This window comes from Doryrhamphus excisus, chromosome 5, assembly GCF_030265055.1.
Source record: "Doryrhamphus excisus isolate RoL2022-K1 chromosome 5, RoL_Dexc_1.0, whole genome shotgun sequence".
Lineage (NCBI taxonomy): Eukaryota > Metazoa > Chordata > Actinopteri > Syngnathiformes > Syngnathidae > Doryrhamphus > Doryrhamphus excisus.
Genome location: NC_080470.1, coordinates 2,532,018 through 2,550,563, shown reverse-complemented (window position 1 = coordinate 2,550,563; position 18,546 = coordinate 2,532,018). Strand labels below are relative to the sequence as shown.

The 18,546-nt window shown below is 33.9% G+C and overlaps 1 protein-coding gene across 5 annotated transcripts in view; it reads left to right on the top strand.

Annotated features, from left to right (window-relative positions):
* The window catches only part of si:ch73-40i7.2 (FYN-binding protein 1), a 19,901-nt gene extending 1,359 nt beyond the window's left edge, over positions 1–18,542 (top strand). Inside the window, exons 2-18 of one of the 5 annotated variants that reach the window (XM_058073286.1) lie at positions 2,403–2,453; positions 2,536–2,566; positions 5,242–5,767; positions 7,111–7,228; positions 9,386–9,441; positions 9,565–9,602; positions 10,062–10,093; positions 11,152–11,266; positions 11,333–11,495; positions 11,582–11,726; positions 12,647–12,663; positions 14,615–14,654; positions 14,775–14,817; positions 16,026–16,191; positions 17,956–17,989; positions 18,183–18,220; positions 18,306–18,542. In XM_058073286.1, coding sequence (XP_057929269.1) covers positions 2,564–2,566; positions 5,242–5,767; positions 7,111–7,228; positions 9,386–9,441; positions 9,565–9,602; positions 10,062–10,093; positions 11,152–11,266; positions 11,333–11,495; positions 11,582–11,726; positions 12,647–12,663; positions 14,615–14,654; positions 14,775–14,817; positions 16,026–16,191; positions 17,956–17,989; positions 18,183–18,220; positions 18,306–18,343 — 1,572 coding nt within the window. In that variant the 5' untranslated portion in view covers positions 2,403–2,453; positions 2,536–2,563 and the 3' untranslated portion in view covers positions 18,344–18,542. Of the gene's footprint in view, positions 1–2,402; positions 2,454–2,535; positions 2,567–5,241; positions 5,768–7,110; positions 7,229–9,385; positions 9,442–9,564; positions 9,603–10,061; positions 10,094–11,151; positions 11,267–11,332; positions 11,496–11,581; positions 11,727–12,646; positions 12,664–14,614; positions 14,655–14,774; positions 14,818–16,025; positions 16,192–17,955; positions 17,990–18,182; positions 18,221–18,305 lie in introns of those variants that run through there. The other 4 variants (XR_009129851.1, XM_058073288.1, XM_058073289.1 and 1 more) reach the window with 4 other exon arrangements.
* The last annotated feature ends 4 nt before the right edge of the window (positions 18,543–18,546 follow it).

Here is an 18,546-nt window from a genome sequence, read left to right as displayed (position 1 = left end):
AAAAAAACATGTTTTTGATATCATGCCATTCACATTTTTAACTTACCTTTTATACATTTTAAGAAATTTTAGTTTTTGTGTTACTACCCCAACCATCCATAAGTGGGTCAAAAATGACCCGGTCAGGTTGTTTTCTTGAAATATCTTTGAAATTAAATTTTTTTATCATTTCATATTCCAGGTATTCCTCAAAGAACATATTTTTGATATCATGCCATTCACATTTTTAACTTATCTTTTATACATTTTAAGAAATTTTAGTTTTTGTGTTACTACCCCAACCTTCCATAAGTGGGTCAAAAATGACCCGGTCAGGTTGTTTTCTTGAAATATCTTTGTAATGAAATTTTTTTATTATTTCATATTCCAGGTATTCCTAAAAAAACATGTTTTTGATATCATGCCATTCACATTTTTAACTTATCTTTTATACATTTTAAGAAATTTTAGTTTTTGTGTTACTACCCCAACCTTCCATAAGTGGGTCAAAAATGACCCGGTCAGGTTGTTTTCTTGAAATATCTTTGTAATGAAAATTTTAATTATTTCATATTCCAGGTATTCCTAAAGAAAACATGTTTTTGATATCATGCCATTCACATTTTTAACTTATATACATTTTAAGAAATCTTAGTTTTTGTGTTACTACCCCAACCTTCCATAAGTGGGTCAAAAATGACCCGGTCTGGTTGTTTTCTTGAAATACCTTCGTAATGAAAAATTGTTATCATTTCATATTCCAGGTATTCCTCAAAAAACATATTTTTGATATCATGCCTTTCACATTTGTAAGTTATCTTTTATAGATTTTAAGAAATTTTAGTTTTTGTGTTACTACCCCAACCGTCCATAAGTGGGTCAAAAATGACCCGGTCAGGTTTTCTTGAAATATCTACGTAATGAAAAAAAATTATCATTTCATATTCCGGGTATTCCTGAGAAAACATGGTTTTGATATCATGCCATTCACATTTTTAACTTATCTTTTATAGATTTTAAGAAATTTTAGTTTTTGTGTTACTACCCCAACCTTCCATAAGTGGGTCAAAAATGACCCGGTCAGGTTGTTTTCTTGAATATCTTTGTAATGAAAAAAAATTATCATTTCATATTCCAGGTATTCCTCAGAAAACATATTTTTGATATCATGCCATTCACATTTTTAACTTATCTTTTATAGATTTTAAGAAATTTTAGTTTTTGTGTTACTACCCCAACCTTCCATAAGTGGGTCAACAATGACCCGGTCAGGTTTTCTTGAAATATCTACGTAATGAAAAAAAATTATCATTTCATATTCCAGGTATTCCTCAAAAAACATATTTTTGATGTCATGCCATTCACATTTTTAACTTATCTTATATACATTTTAAGAAATTTTAGTTTTTGTGTTACTACCCCAAACTTCCATAAGTGGGTCAAAAATGACCCAGTCATGTTGTTTTCTTGAAATATCTACGTAATGAAAAAAAATTATAATTTCATATTCCAGGTATTCCTCAGAAAACATATTTTTGATATCATGCCATTCACATTTTTAACTTATCTTTTATACATTTTAAGAAATTTTAGTTTTTGTGTTACTACCCCAACCGTCCATAAGTGGGTCAAAAATGACCCGGTCAGGTTTTCTTGAAATATCTACGTAATGAAAAAAAATTATCATTTCATATTCCAGGTATTCCTCAAAAAACATATTTTTGATGTCATGCCATTCACATTTTTAACTTATCTTATATACATTTTAAGAAATTTTAGTTTTTGTGTTACTACCCCAAACTTCCATAAGTGGGTCAAAAATGACCCGGTCAGGTTGTTTTCTTGAAATATCTTTGAAATGAAATTTTTTTATCATTTCATATTCCAGGTATTCCTCAGAAAACATATTTTTGATATCATGCCATTCACATTTTTAACTTATCTTTTATACATTTTAAGAAATTTTAGTTTTTGTGTTACTACCCCAACCTTCCATAAGTGGGTCAAAAATGACCCGGTCAGGTTGTTTTCTTGAAATATCTTTGTAATGAAAAATTTTTATTATTTCATATTCCAGGTATTCCTAAAAAAACATGTTTTTGATGTCATGCCATTCACATTTTTAACTTATCTTTTATACATTTTAAGAAATTTTAGTTTTTGTGTTACTACCCCAACCTTCCATAAGTGGGTCAAAAATGACCCGGTCAGGTTGTTTTCTTGAAATATCTTTGAAATTAAATTTTTTTATCATTTTATATTCAGGTATTCCTCAAAAAACATATTTTTGATATCATGCCAGTCACATTTTTAACTTACCTTTATGTAACACACAATGGATCCTCACATTTTCTATTTTTGTACGGGGTCATTTTCTTGTGTGTGTGTGTGTGTGTGTGTGTGTGTAATGCACTGCACTGCAGGTGGTCCTCTTTGCCGCTTCCTGGTATGCAGTAATCTAGTGAGTGACACAGGTTAGTCACACATCACTGCTTTCGCCACCAAGGATTATGGTAAGATTACGCTAAAATCTTCATTTGGTCTTTTGTCTTACAGTATTCCTGATTGACCACTGATAGGAATTATGGTAAGATTACGCTAAAATCTTAATTTAGTCTTTTGGTGAAGTAGAATAACACTGTTAATGACGGCTCCTTGCGTAAAAAACATAAAAAAACTTTTTTTTTTTCAAGTATAATATTCGCAAAAACCTCAACATTATAGTTTTGTATAGTATATGTTGATTTAATAAAAAAATGAGAATACTATATGTGCTTTTTGGTGAGTTTCAACACAATAAAATTACTTTAAAAGTATATATTTTAATTAAACGCCACTGTCAAGTTAATCAAATAACGTTAAATCAATACCGTTCTTGATCGAACTTGATGATGCAACTGTAACTAATGAAGTGTCTGCAGACCGAAAGTAAAGCCATTACGTGCAGACAAAGTTTTTTTTATCTGCTTCCTTTGTTCGATGAGAGCGAGATGGCTGCCGGTGAATCTTGTACCTTATTGGTGTAGCACGTATGTATCCATAGCAACCGGCGCAGGATGCGAGCTGAGGTAAAGACGTGTGTGGTTGTATCCACTTCCTCCACACTTCATAGGCTCCAACTTTAGGTGCTCACATAAAGGATTCATTTTGACTTTTGCATATAAGAGTTTGATAAGTAAGTCGTCAACAGTCCAGTTGGGATTGATTGTTGATCATTATTGATTATTGATCAATGCCACTAAAACACTATGACCTGGATTCATGAGAATATTCACAAGCAATGTCATTTTTAGTGATATAAAGTATTAAATATTACAAAACCAAAACAAATCAAGTTAGAATTTTTGTGAAAATGAAGTTGTGGAAATGTTATAATGTTACGAGAATAAAGTCATAATATTAGTTAATATAACTACATTAATTTACAAGAACCAAGTTCAAAGAAAACAGCTGTAATTTTATGAGAATACATTTTATAAACCTCATATGTTATGAGGAAAATTTTAGGAGCATCCTAAAAAATATATAATTCTTTTAAAGTTGTTATATTATGAGAAACAAAATAAAATAAAGTTTTTATTGCTGGAAAATTACGTTGGGAAAAAGTTAGAATATTGCGGGAATAAAGTCAAAATATTACAAAAAGAAAATTCACAAAAACTGTGAAAAAAAGTTTAAATATTGTAAAAAATATTCATTCATTCATTTATTCATTTTCTACCGCTTTTCCTCACAAGGGTTGCGGGGGGTGCTGGAGCCTATCCCAGCTGTCTTCGGGCGAGAGGCGGGGTACACCCTGGACTGGTGGCCAGCCAATCACAGGGCACATATAGACAAACAACCATTCACACTCACATTCATACCTATGGACAATTTGGAGTCTCTAATTAACATAAAGGGTTGATTTTGACTTTTGCATATAAGAGTTTGATAAGTAAGTCGTCAACAGTCCAGTTGGGATTGATTATTGATCATTATTGATTATTGATCAATGCCACTAAAACACAATGACCTGGATTCATGAGAATATTCACAAGCAATGTCATTTTAGTGATATAAAGTAGAAATATTAAAGAAAGACATTAAGTTGTAATATTACAAAACCAAAACAAATCAAGTTAGAATTTTGGGGAAAATGAAGTTGCAGAAATGTTATAATGTTACGAGAATAAAGTCATAATATTAGTTAATATAACTAATATAAACAAAACAGCCGTAATTTTATGGGAACAAACTTGTAATGTTATGAGGAAAATTTTAGGAGCATCCTAGAAAATATATAATTCTTCGTTATATATATAAGTCGTTATATTATGAAAAACAAAACAAAATAAAGTTTTTATTGCTGGAAAATTAGGTTGGGAAAAAGTTAGAATATTACGGGAATAAAGTCAAAATATTCTGGTAATAAAGTCATAATATTAAAAAAAGAAAATTTACAAAAATAGTGAAAAAAGTTTAAATATTGTAAAAAATATTCATTCATTCATTCATTTTCTCCCGTTTTCCTCACAAGGGTCGCGGGGGGTCTTCGGGCGAGAGGCGGGGTACACCCTGGACTGGTGGCCAGCCAATCACAGGGCACATATAGACAAACAACCATTCACACTCACATTCATACCTATGGACAATTTGGAGTCGCTAATTAACCTAGCATGTTTTTGGAATGGGGGAGGAAACCGGAGTACCCGGAGAAAACCCACGCATGCACGGGGAGAACATGCAAACTCCACACAGACATGGCTGTTGATGGAATTGAACTTGGGTCTCCTAGCTGTGAAGCCTGTGTGCTAACCACCCGGCCTCTGTGCATCCCTGGTTCAGTATATTTTTCATCAAAATAGTAGTCATGCCAAAATGTTGTGTTGCTGCTGGATGTTCACAGTATCTGAGTGATACTGTCGTAGGGGTGCTGGAGTCTATCCCAGCTGTTTTCGAGCGAGAGGCGGGGTACACCCTGGACTGGTGGCCAGCCAATCACAGGGCACATATAGACAAACAACCATTCACACTCACATTCATAGCTATGGACAATTTGGAGTCGCTAATTAACCTAGCATGTTTTTGGAATGTGGGAGGAAACCGGAGTACCCAGAGAAAACCCACGCATGCATGGGGAGAAAAAAGTGGAATTGAACCCTGGTCTCCTAGCTGTGAGGTCTGTGTGCTAACCACTCGACCGCCGTGCCGGGGATACGTTGCTCTGTGCCGAGCCACTAACTTCCTCCTTGAGAAACCCACTAGTGCTTTGTTGTTTTCCAGGAGGAGAGTGTTGATATCAAGGCTCTGAGGGCCAGGTTCAGCAACAAGACCGGGACTTCGCAAACCAGCACCCGAGACAGCGGCTCACCGAGATCACCACAGTCCCTAACAGAAAAGGGTTTGCTCCTTCCAAAGGTTTCTTCACCACTGCATCCACATATGGCTGGTCTAGACATGGTGAGGTTCCAAAAAGAGGAAACAACAGCAGCCTCCACCCCGTCCAAGCCTGTTTTGTCCAGTCCAGTCCAGTCTTCGGGCGTTACTAAAGTCAAGCAGACGGGCGAGCTGTTGGAGAAATTGATGCTGCGAAGTGCCGCAGGTACCAAAATTCCGTTTCCAGGTCCGACCTCTGCACCTCTCCCACTGCGACAGAGGAGCACAGGCGACGCTATTCCACTCAGGAGGCCACTTCCCCCCGAAGGACCGCTGCCCTTGAAACCCAAACGGCCTCCCAACATTAACCTGGAGCACTTCCACAACGTCACCCGGCGAGGTCGGCCACTTCCTGCTTCGAGGACAAAAGATGGTGAGTCTATCTCTCCAAGACATCTGCTCGCTTGTGATTATACATTTATTTTTATACATACATTTTTTCATCCGAGCAAAACAAGGTAGAATATCATAACATAACGGAGTGAAGCGCAACATAAAATATTATTATTAATAATATTAATATTATTATAATATTATTAATATTTCATTAATAATGTATTATATTAAATAATATTTATTATATTATTATTTTATTAAATATTAATATTACTAGCATACTCTTAATATTATTATAATATTACTAATATTTTATTAAATATTTATTATATTAAATAATATTTATTATAGTATTATTTTATTAAATATTAATGTTACTAGCATATTGTTAATATCATTATAATATTATTAATATTTTATTAATTATTTATTATATTAAATAATATTTATTATATTATTATTTTATTAAATATTAATATTACTAGCATACTGTTAATATTATTATAATATTACTAATATTTTATTAATTATTTATTATATTAAATAATATTTATTATATTATTATTTTATTAAATATTAATATTACTAGCATATTGTTAATATCATTATAATATTATTAATATTTTATTAATTATTTATTATATTAAATAATATATTATTATTTTATTAAAGATTAATATTACTAGCATATTGTTAATATTGTTATAATATTATTAATATTTTATTAATTATTTATTATATTAAATAATATTTATTATATTATTATTTTATTAAATATTAATACTACTAGCATATTGTTAATTGTTTATTAATATCATTATTAATATAATTAGTAAATTAATATTATTATAATATAGTAATAATTAGTATTATTATATAAAATATTATTAAATAAAGTCAAGTTCATACATTTATCCCTTAATCAAATATAAAAACATGTATCAATACAAGTTTAATATGAAAAAAAATAATGCACGTTTTTGCATTTCTTTTGAGTAAACAATTTCAGTGGTGAAGCATATTAAAAATGGTGGCTGGCACCGCACTGCTGCTTCTCTCCACCAGAGGGAGCCAGAGGACCCAAAGCCCAGAGGGAAGCTGATATCATTGCAGTAGCCCAATGAATGCATTACTCAGACGCATTACCTTATGGGAAAGCTTTAGAATGTTTTCTTTTGAACTCATATTGGGACTTGTTTGTATATTTGAACCACAAAATGATGAGATAGGATTATTAGGCTATTTTTTTTCTTAGCATTTGTTTGTAACCATTTACGTGTATGAAATATTTCCTGTTTCTTTTTTCTTTTGTTTGCATCTGATGCCTCCTTATTTTCGTATCATTGTTGTTTTTAGTAATGCTCATTTTCACCCCAAAAGATTCTCCAGACCTGGGAGCAAGACAGACCTTCCAGTCATTACCTGGAGTGACCAGTCCATCAAATCCTCTGCCACAGTCCATAAAACCCACAAGGTTGCAGAAGCAGATGCCTGCTATGTGAGTATGTCATTGGGGGGGGGGGGGGGGGGTTGCTGGAGCCTATCCCAGCTGTCTTGGGGTGAGAGGCGGGGTACACCCTGGACTGGTCGTACTGAAGAACTAAAGAGGAACTAATAAGCAGAGGAGTTACTGAGGAACTAAGGCACATACATTGAGAGTAGTTATTGAGGAACTAATGAAGAAATAATGAGTAACTGGATAGAGTAGTTACTGAGGAACTAAGGCACACATTTAGAGTAGTTATTGAGGAAGTAATGAACCGATAAGTAACGTAACTGAGAACCGACTGAAGAACTAAGGCACATACATTTAGAGTAGTTACTAAGGAACTAAGGCACACATTTAGAGTAGTTATTGAGGAAGTAATGAACCAATAAGTAACGTAACTGAGTACTGACTGAAGAACAAAGGCACATACATTTAGAATAGTTACTGAGGAACTAAGGCACACATTTAGAGTAGTTATTGAGGAAGTAATGAGCCAATAAGTAACGTAACTGAGTACTTACTGAAGAACAAAGGCACATACATTTAGAATAGTTACTGACGAACTAAGGCACACATTTAGAGTAGTTATTGAGGAAGTAATGAACCAATAAGTAACGTAACTGAGTACTGACTGAAGAACAAAGGCACATACATTTGGAATAGTTACTGAGGAACTAAGGCACACATTTAGAGTAGTTATTGAGGAAGTAATGAACCAATAATTAACATAACTGAGTACTGACTGCAGAACTAAGGCACATACATTTAGAATAGTTACTGAGGAACTAAGGCACACATTTAGAGTAGTTATTGAAGAAGTAATGAACTAATAAGTAACGTAACTGAGTGCTGACTGAAGAACTAAGGCACATACATTTAGAGTAGTTACCAAGGAACTAAGGCACACATTTAGAGTAGTTATTGAGGAAGTAATGAACCAATAAGTAACGTAACAGTGCTGACTGAAGAACTAAGGCACATACATTTAGAGTAGTTACCAAAGAACTAAGGCACACATTTAGAGTAGTTATTGAGGAAGTAATGAACCAATAAGTAACATAACTGAGTACTGACTGAAGAACTAAGGCACATACATTTAGAGTAGTTACTTAGGAACTAAGGCACACATTTAGAGTAGTTATTGAGGAAGTAATGAACCAATAAGTAACGTAACTGAGTACTGACTGAAGAACTAAGGCACATACAATTAGAATAGTTACTGAGGAACTAAGGCACACATTTAGAGTAGTTATTGAGGAAGTAATGAACCAATAAGTAACGTAATTGAGTACTGACTGAAGAACTAAGGCACATACATTTAGAGTAGTTACTGAGGAACTAAGGCACACATTTAGAGTAGTTATTGAGGAAGTTATGCACCAATAAGTAACGTAACTGAGTACTGACTGAAGAACTAAGGCACATACATTTAGAGTAGTTACCAAGGAACTAAGGCACGCATTTAGAGTAGTTATTGAGGAAGTAATGAACCAATAAGTAACGTAACTGAGCACTGACTGAAGAACTAAGGCACATACATTTAGAGTAGTTACTGAGGAACTAAGGCACACATTTAGAGTCGTTATTGAGGAAGTAATGAACCAATAAGTTACGTAACAGAGTACTTACTGAAGAACTAAGGCACATACAATTAGAATAGTTACTGAGGAACTAAGGCACACATTTAGAGTAGTTATTGAAGTCATGAACTAATGAGTGACGTAACTGAGTACTTACTGAAGAACTAAGCCAATTACAGGGCACATATAGACAAACAACCATTCACACTCACATTCATACCTATGGACAATTTGGAGTCGCTAATTAACCTAGCATGTTTTTGGAATGTGGGAGGAAACCGGAGTACCCGGAGAAAACCCACGCATGCACGGGGAGAACATGCAAACTCCACACAGAGATGGCCGAGGGTGGAACTGAACTCGGGTCTCCTAGCTGTGAGGCCTGCATGCTAACCACTCCTGCGCCGCGCAGCCCAAATCTGATCAGTTTATATAAATTTGTCTGCATCATGTTTGGGTGCAAACGAAGCTAATTATGTTAATTTTGATGTATTAATCTCACAAGAACATGGCAAAAATAGTATAGTAGTACTTTTGATATGTAACAATAGAGTTTCACAGAAATCTGAAATGTGTTCCATGTTAGTGACGTGGATAGCAACCAGGACACGTATGATGACATCGCTAGCTTGGAGGAGAAAGGTAAAACTATTTCATTACGGGACAACCTGTGTGAAAAGTACTATAATGACTGTAAGTTTGAAGAACCAAGTTTCATGTTTATATTATGATTTATATTATTATTATTATTATTCCATGTCACAGAGTCCTGGAGCAACAGCAGTCCCCAGTGGACGGAAGGGGTAAGGACACTCAATTAAAGACATTATATGTATCTGGCGTTCACATAAAACAGGGGTTTATGGGGGGGCCAGACAATATATTATATATATATTATATATATTTTACACGTAACAGTCCGCCTGGAAGTATTGTGTGTTTGTTGTGTCCCTTTTTTACCAGCAGCACTTGAACTAAACAGCAGACCAACATGAAATAACCAAATTGATAAAACAGATACTTAAACCATCAAAAGCCATGACGCCAGGTTCGATGTTAAGTTTAAATTAAATACTTTGGAAAGAGCGAGTGGGCCGGATGTGGCCCCCGGGCCATAGTTTAGCCACCCCTGACATATAATAAGGAAATTTCTCAGCCCGGTGGTTTGACTCTGTGTTCAATGTTTGTGTTAAATCTGTCAAAATGTGGAAAAAAAACATTAATTGACATCATTAAAAAAAAGCTAATTATCTCTCTTGCAGGATGAAAGTGACGTGTACGAGCATATTAATGAGTAAGTTTACACTTTCAATGTTAATAAATGTACAAAATATTTTAATAATTTTTAATAATTATTTTGAATAATTAATTAGTGAATATTTAATTTTTTAATTTTTATTTTATTATTCATTCATTCATTCATTTTCTACTGCTTTTTCCTCACGAGGGTCGCGGGGGTGCTGGAGCCTATCCCAGCTGTCTTCGGGCAAGAGAGGCGGGGTACACCCTGGACTGGTGGCCAGCCAATCACAGGGCACATATAGACAAACAACCATTCACACTCACATTCATACCTATGGACAATTTGGAGTCGCTAATTAACCTAGCATGTTTTTGGAATGTGGGAGGAAACCGGAGTACCCGGAGAAAAAAAACCCACGCATGCACGGGGAGAACATGCAAACTCCACACAGAGATGGCCGAGGGTGGGGAAAGACAAAATAAGAAGCCAAAAAGTTACCACTTCCACACAAAATAGGAGGAGAACTCATTCATTCATTCATTCATCCATTTTCTACCGCTTATCCTCACGAGGGTCGCGGGGGGTGCTGGAGCCTATCCCAGCTGTCTTCGGGCGAGAGAGTCGGGGTACACCCTGGACTGGTGGCCAGCCAATCACAGGGCACATATAGACAAACAACCATTCACACTCACATTCATACCTATGGACAATTTGGAGTCGCTAATTAACCTAGCATGTTTTTTGGAATGTGTGAGGAAACCGGAGAACCCGGAGAAAACCCACGCATGCACGGGGAGAACATATACTGGTTCAGTATATTTTTCATCAAAATAGTAGTCATGCCAAAATGTTGTGTTGCTGCTGGATGTTCACAGTATCCGAGTTATTATTTTTTTTTATTATTTAGTTATGAAGTGCATAATTAGCTAACAAAATGGTCATAGAACACGATACACTGCAACAACATAGGACAACAAACAAGAGGAAGTGTGTCACTAAATGCTATATTAGCCATTATATGAGACATATATAATTAAGACATAATTGAGAAAATGATTGGTGGCCATTTTGCACTGCTTCACCCACACAGTTCATATTGGATGTTACAGGAACCAAGTGGGTGTGAACTGGGATTCCGACAAGAAAAAAGAAACAAGAGAAAAAAGCCATCAATCCGTGACGAGGAGAGCGCAAAGAGAAAAGGAGCTACGGAAAAAATTCCAGGTAATATTCCAACAATCATATACACATCCTAGTTCCGGCCTGTTCTTCAGCATCCATCATCTCCAGTTACAAGAGGAGGAGGAGATTCTGCACACGGCCAGAGCTCGTCACGACTGGTACGGGAAAGGAAAACTGGACCTCAACGTGCACCAGGGCCAGAGTGTGGAGATCATCAGAATTAAGAATAACCCAAAGGGGAAGTGGTTGGCTCGTTCCCTGGATGGAAAGTGTGAGTTTGATGTCCAAGAAATAATAATAATAATAATAATGAAGAACATATTGCTGGAGGTGATGTCTCCATCTGATCTTCTACAGATGGCTACATCAGTAACGCCTGTGTGGATGTCGACTACGAGGCGGTGAAGCGGAAACTGATCCAGTCCGGGAAAATGGAAGCACCTTCTTTACCTCCACCGCCTCCAGATCCACCTGAGATGTTCCATATTGACGCCTGTTACAGGTCACTTTTCAACAACGCTTGAACGTTTATACCAGGGGTGGGCAAACTACGGCCCGGGGGCCACATCCGGCCCGCCAAGTATTTGAATATGGCCCGCCTGTTCTTTCCAAAATATTTCATTTAAACTCAACATACAACCTGGCATCATGGCTTGAGCCAACCTTTTGATGGTTGAAGTAGCTGTTTTATCAATTTCGTAATAATAATAATAATAATAATAATAATAATAATAATAATAATAATAATAATAATAATAATAATAATAATAATAATAATAATAATAATAATAATAATAATAATAATAATAATACATTCATTTTCTACCGCTTACCCTCACGAGGGTCGCGGGGGTGCTGGAGCCTATCCCAGCTGTCTTAGGGCGAGAGGCGGGGTACACCCTGGACTGGTCGTAATAATAATAATAATAATAATAATAATGATAATAATAATTCATTTTCTACCATTTATCCTCCGAGGGTTGCGGGGGTGCTGAGCCTATCCCAGCTTCTTGGGGCGAGAGGCGGGGTACACCTGGACTGGTCGTAATAATAATAATAATAATAATAATAATAATAATAATAATAATAATAATAATAATAATAATAATAATAATAATAATAATAATAATAATAATAATAATAATAATAATAATAATAATAATAATAATTTTATAATGCACTTTACATCAAATAAATGATCTCAAAGTGCACGTATAGCAGACTGCATGACACTTTTATGTGTAAAATATGTGTAAAAATATATGTGTACAAATGGACTGTCACGTGTAAAATACTATATATTCGCCCCCCCGTCAATTTTATTAAATCAATGCGGCCCGCGAGTCAAAAAGTTTGCCCACCCCTGGTTTATACAAACGCTACTCCTCTTTTTGATTCTTTTTTTTTTGTTCATATTTGCAGTTTGGCTCACAGTCAAGGTGAGTGGAACATCTGGAAAATTATTCTTTTTTTTTTTTTTTTACAAAAAATGTTCCAAAGTTTTTCATTTCATGGAACAGAACAAGAGAATCCACAATCAGCCATGAATTATTGCTCATTAGTAATAGTAGCACTAATAGAACCTGATGAAGAACTCATCACGTACATTTTAGGTAGTTACTGAAGAAATATACATCCATCTGTTTTCTATGCCGCTTATCCTCATTAGGGTCGTGGGCATGCTGGAGCCTATCCCAGCTGTCTTGGGGCGAGAGGCGGGGTACACCCTGGACTGGTCGTACTGAGGAACTAAAGAGGAACTAATGAGCAGAGGAGTTACTGAGGAACTAAGGCACATACATTGAGAGTAGTTACTGAGGAACTAAGGCACGCATTTAGAGTAGTTATTGAGGAAGTAATTAACCAATAAGTAACGTAACTGAGTACTGACTGAAGAACTAAGACACATCCATTTAGAATAGTTACTGAGGAACTAAGGCACACATTTAGAGTAGTTATTGAAGTCATTAAATAATGAGTGACGTAACTGAGTACTTACTGAAGAACTAAGGCACATACATTTGGAGTAGTTACTGAGGAACTAAGGCACACATTTAGAGTAGTTTTTGAGGTAGCAATGAACCAATAAGTAACGTAACTGAGTACTTACTGAAGAACAAAGGCACATACATTTGGAGTAGTTACTGAGGAACTAAGGCACACATTTAGAATAGTTATTGAGGTAGCAATGAACCAATAAGTAACGTAACTGAGTACTTACTGAAGAACTAAGGCACACATTTAGAGTAGTTTTTGAGGTAGCAATGAACTAATAAGTAACGTAACTGACTGCTTACTGAAGAACTAAGGCACATACATTTGGAGTAGTTACTGAGGAACTAAGGCATACATTTAGAGTAGTTATTGAGGAAGTAATGAACCAATGAGTAACGTAACTGAGTACTTACTGAAGAACTAAGGCACATACATTTAGAGTAGTTACTGAGGAACTAAGGCACACATTTAGAGTAGTTATTGAGGAAGTAATGAACCAATGAGCAACGTAACTGAGTACTTACTGAAGAACTAAGACACATACGTTTAGAGTAGTTACTGAGGAACTAAGGCACACATTTAGAGTAGTTATTGAGGAAGTAATGAACCAATGAGTAACGTAACTGAGTACTTACCGAAGAACTAAGGCACATACATTTAGAATAGTTACTGAGGAACTAAGGAATAGAGTAGTTATTAAGGAATAAATTAGACAATGACTTCATGTTTCTGCCACCACAAATAGATTGCAGTCCTGCAGGAAACAACATAATAAAAACATTGTCATTCATTCATTCATTTTCTACCGCTTTTTCCTCACGAGGGTCGCGGGGGTGCTGGAGCCTATCCCAGCTGTCTTCGGGCGAGAGGCGGGGTACACCCTGGACTGGTGGCCAGCCAATCACAGGGCACATATAGACAAACAACCATTCACACTCACATTCATACCTATGGACAATTTGGAGTCGCTAATTAACCTAGCATGTTTTTGGAATGTGGGAGGAAACCGGAGTACCCGGAGAAAACCCACGCATGCACGGGGAGAACATGCAAACTCCACACAGAGATGGCCGAGGGCGGGGACCGAACCCTGGTCTCCTAGCTGTGAGGTCTGCGCACTAACCACCAGACCGCCGTGCCGCCAAAAACATTGTCATAAAAATCATAAATACATGCTTATAAATGATAACAGTGTATCCAACTGGGGGATGACGGCAGTATTTCAGATTAGGCACAGCAGCTTGAATAAATAAAGAAAACAGGTTTTTAGGCTAACCTCAATGACGTCAAAGGAAACTGCTTAACTTTTTAGTTCCTTCAGCGACATTCCCAATTATTCCCAATAGAGATACTGAAGATGTTGTTAACGAGTTTGGGCATTTCTGTTCTCCTCAGACAACTACGATGATTTCCCGCCGCCCCCACCTGAGATGAGGTATCTATAACCACAGCTTGTTTGTATTTCACACCATATAAAAAAACACACAGCAAATAAGAGGATAGAAATCACAACTCTCAAAGAAGGAAAACCACAATGAAATGTTTGCCTTTTCAGCATAGATCCCCAAGTGGAAAAGGAGCTCAGGAAAAAATTCAAGGTAATTATAATATGGCTTTATTTTACCTTTTAAGTTTTACCAGTAAGGGTAAATAAATACATAAATAAATAAATAAGGCATCAAATAACTGTCCAGCATAAGAAATAATATTAGAAATATTAGTTCTTTTGAAAACAACAAATATTTTTGTAGTCACAGCATAGAAAACCTGTTTCACGACCTTCTAAATACAGTGTATAACAGGGGTCTCAAACACGCGGCCCGCGGGCCAAATGTGGCCCGCAGGACACTAGTTTGAGGCCCCCGCCTTGATATGAAAGTTTAATGTTAGTTTGATATGGATGCTGTATGGTATCATGTACCCAGAAAAAATTATTACGTTTGATTCATGTTCATGTTAAAGGTTAAATAACTGTTAATAGTTATCCTCCCTATCCGTGTGGAAGTGGTAAGTTTTTTGGCTATTTAAGTTGAAAGGAAATAACTTGAAGGCTACCGTTTAGGTCGCTAGCTCTCTAGTTTGCGAGTTAGCATGTGTCTCAAGACCCTGCAGTTGCGCAATATGTTGTAAATAAAAAGAGTATAAATGTGACTATAGTCGTGTTTTGTCATGTCTACAGGGCTCTAATAATGCTTTGTTCATTTTAATCTGAAAAAAAATAATTTGTCTACCCACCAACTATATGTGGTTTCTTAAGTTTGTATTATTTGCAGTTTTATTATTATTATTATTATATTTATTTATTGATTTTCTTTATTCTTGATTTGTTCATTTATTTTTCATCTTATTTTGTGCAGAAAAAATAAGATATTTGAGAACAGTGGAATGTTTTATCAGAGCTTTTATTGTAGACATTATTAGAGCCCTCTAGACATTAAATAACACCCCTATAGTCACCTTTACACTCGGTTTTACCTAATATAGTAGAGAAATAAGCCTTTTAAGGCGTAAATAAGACTTGTGCTTGTGTGTGTTGCTATAAATATTTTTTAGTGCTAGCTAAGCTGAGTGGAAGCAAACAGGAAAGAGTCGGGTTTTAGCTTTAGCCACAGTTTACAGCCGCAACCGTAGCCCGTGTTAGGGATTATTGCGCCCGTTGTGAAATCATTCAAAACTGCAATAAAAGCCTGTCGTTCCGGCGATCAAATCTGGTGCTTGTGTATCTCACCAAACATTACAGCTGGTTTGACTTCCAAACGTGTATGACCGTGACATGTCCAAGGTTGAAGTGCCTTTTTTGTCCCAGTACAAGGGTCCACTCAGGGTTCTACACACCATGGTGGTGGACCCCAACGGTGTCATGAAGAAGCCAGGTGGGAAGGACCTCCACGTGATGCAGGGTGACGTTCTGGATGTCATTCAGCTCACCGACAGCAAGAAAGCTCTTTGCCACAATCACACATCAGGAAAATGTAAGTGGGCACATCACAACTGTATTATGGTAGTATAAACCTGGTAATGGTAATGGTAATGGTTTTATTTCATTTGAACATGTATCAGATTACAATTGAATGCATCACATAATCAGTTCACAGTTCCACATGTCCAAAAGGAGTAGGAAGAAGCAAAGCTTATTAAATCCTACCCCTCCATCTGGTACTTTTACAATCAGTAACTGTTACATTTGTTCACTTCCTGCTTTCTTAATTTATTTTATTTTATTTTATTTTATTTTATTTTATTTTATTTTATTTTATTTTATTTTATTTTATTTTATTTTATTTTATTTTATTTTATTTTATTTTATTTTATTTTATTTTATTTTATTTTATTTTATTTTATTTTATTTTATTTTATTTTATTTTATTTTATTTTATTTTATTTTATTTTATTTTATTTTATTTTATTTTATTTTATTTTATTTTATTTTATTTTATTTTATTTTATTTTATTTTATTTTATTTTATTTTATTTTATTTTATTTTATTTTATTTTATTTTATTTTATTTTATTTTATTTTATTTTATTTTATTTTATTTTATTTTATTTTATTTTATTTTATTTTATTTTATTTTATTTTATTTTATTTTATTTTATTTTATTTTATTTTATTTTATTTTATTTTATTTTATTTTATTTTATTTTATTTTATTTTATTTTATTTTATTTTATTTTATTTTATTTTATTTTATTTTATTTTATTTTATTTTATTTTATTTTATTTTATTTTATTTTATTTTATTTTATTTTATTTTATTTTATTTTATTTTATTTTATTTTATTTTATTTTATTTTATTTTATTTTATTTTATTTTATTTTATTTTATTTTATTTTATTTTATTTTATTTTATTTTATTTTATTTTATTTTATTTTATTTTATTTTATTTTATTTTATTTTATTTTATTTTATTTTATTTTATTTTATTTTATTTTATTTTATTTTATTTTATTTTATTTTATTTTATTTTATTTTATTTTATTTTATTTTATTTTATTTTATTTTATTTTATTTTATTTTATTTTATTTTATTTTATTTTATTTTATTTTATTTTATTTTATTTTATTTTATTTTATTTTATTTTATTTTATTTTATTTTATTTTATTTTATTTAGTCCTAACATATAAGTGTTTCAAATGTACTTCTTCCCCGAGATCATATTTCTCCTCTCTTGTAGAGAAGTATTGGATGACATTTTTAGCTAATTGGTTATTTTTAGCCTTATGCATTATTTTAGCTGTTTGAAGATGAACTATATCAGCAAGTTGAAGTATTTGTGATTTTAGAAATAAGGAGTTAGTATGTTCTCTGTAGGCGGCATTATGAATTATCCTTACTGGCCTTTTTTTGCAGTACATTTAGTGAGTGAAGATTGCTTTTATAGTTATTAGCCCATATTTCCACACAATTAGTAAGATATGGTAGAACCAGAGAGCAATAAAGAGTGTGGAGTGATTTCTGATTGAGAATAAATTTTGCTTTGTTCAATATTGAAATATTTCTGGCCACTTTATGTTGTATATTTTTTAATTATTTTTTCAATGTCTACATCATCTATTTGTATTTGCTGGTGGTCCTTTCTGCTTTTAGCAAACAGTAACTTAATTAGGAAGTGATTTAATGGAGCTATCTGCACTTGAATCAACATTTTACAGCAGGAAGATGCTTAGACAAGATGTGATGAAGGCCGGTAAAATAATTTGTGCTGTGTTTTTTTTTTTTTTTTTCATACAGATGGCTACGTGTCTACAAACCTTCTTCTTCCATTGTGAGTGAATCTTCTTCGGTGCAGATTTTAATTAATTAATTAACTTACTTTAATTAATTCACTTCAAACAGGGTGAAATATTACAAGAATGGATTTCTTCATTTGCAATTAATTTAGCGATAAAATCGGAGCTTACAGCTAATAAAAAAAAACATGCATGATGATCATTATTATTATTGATCCTCATTTACAGGGATGATGACATATATGATGATATCGAATATTCAAGTGGTAAGTGATCTGGTCTTTTTCATTATTTTGTTGTTGTTCGCTTTTAACAAAAATTGACCTCATCCGTTTTTTTCTTTTCTTTCAGATCTCCAAGACAGCAACTCTCCGCATACGGATTATTAACCCGTGTCAAGTGAAACACAAACTTTAGCACCAAAGCTAATTTTCAGCGTGGTCCTGTTTGTCAACAAAGGCAATGTAAAGATGAATAATACCAATTTAGTTCGTCAAACTGCTGTTGTGTATATATATAAAATGTACACACTATTTCACACAATCTCAAAGTGCTACAAAGACAGCATAAAATCCACAGTGAAGCAATAAAA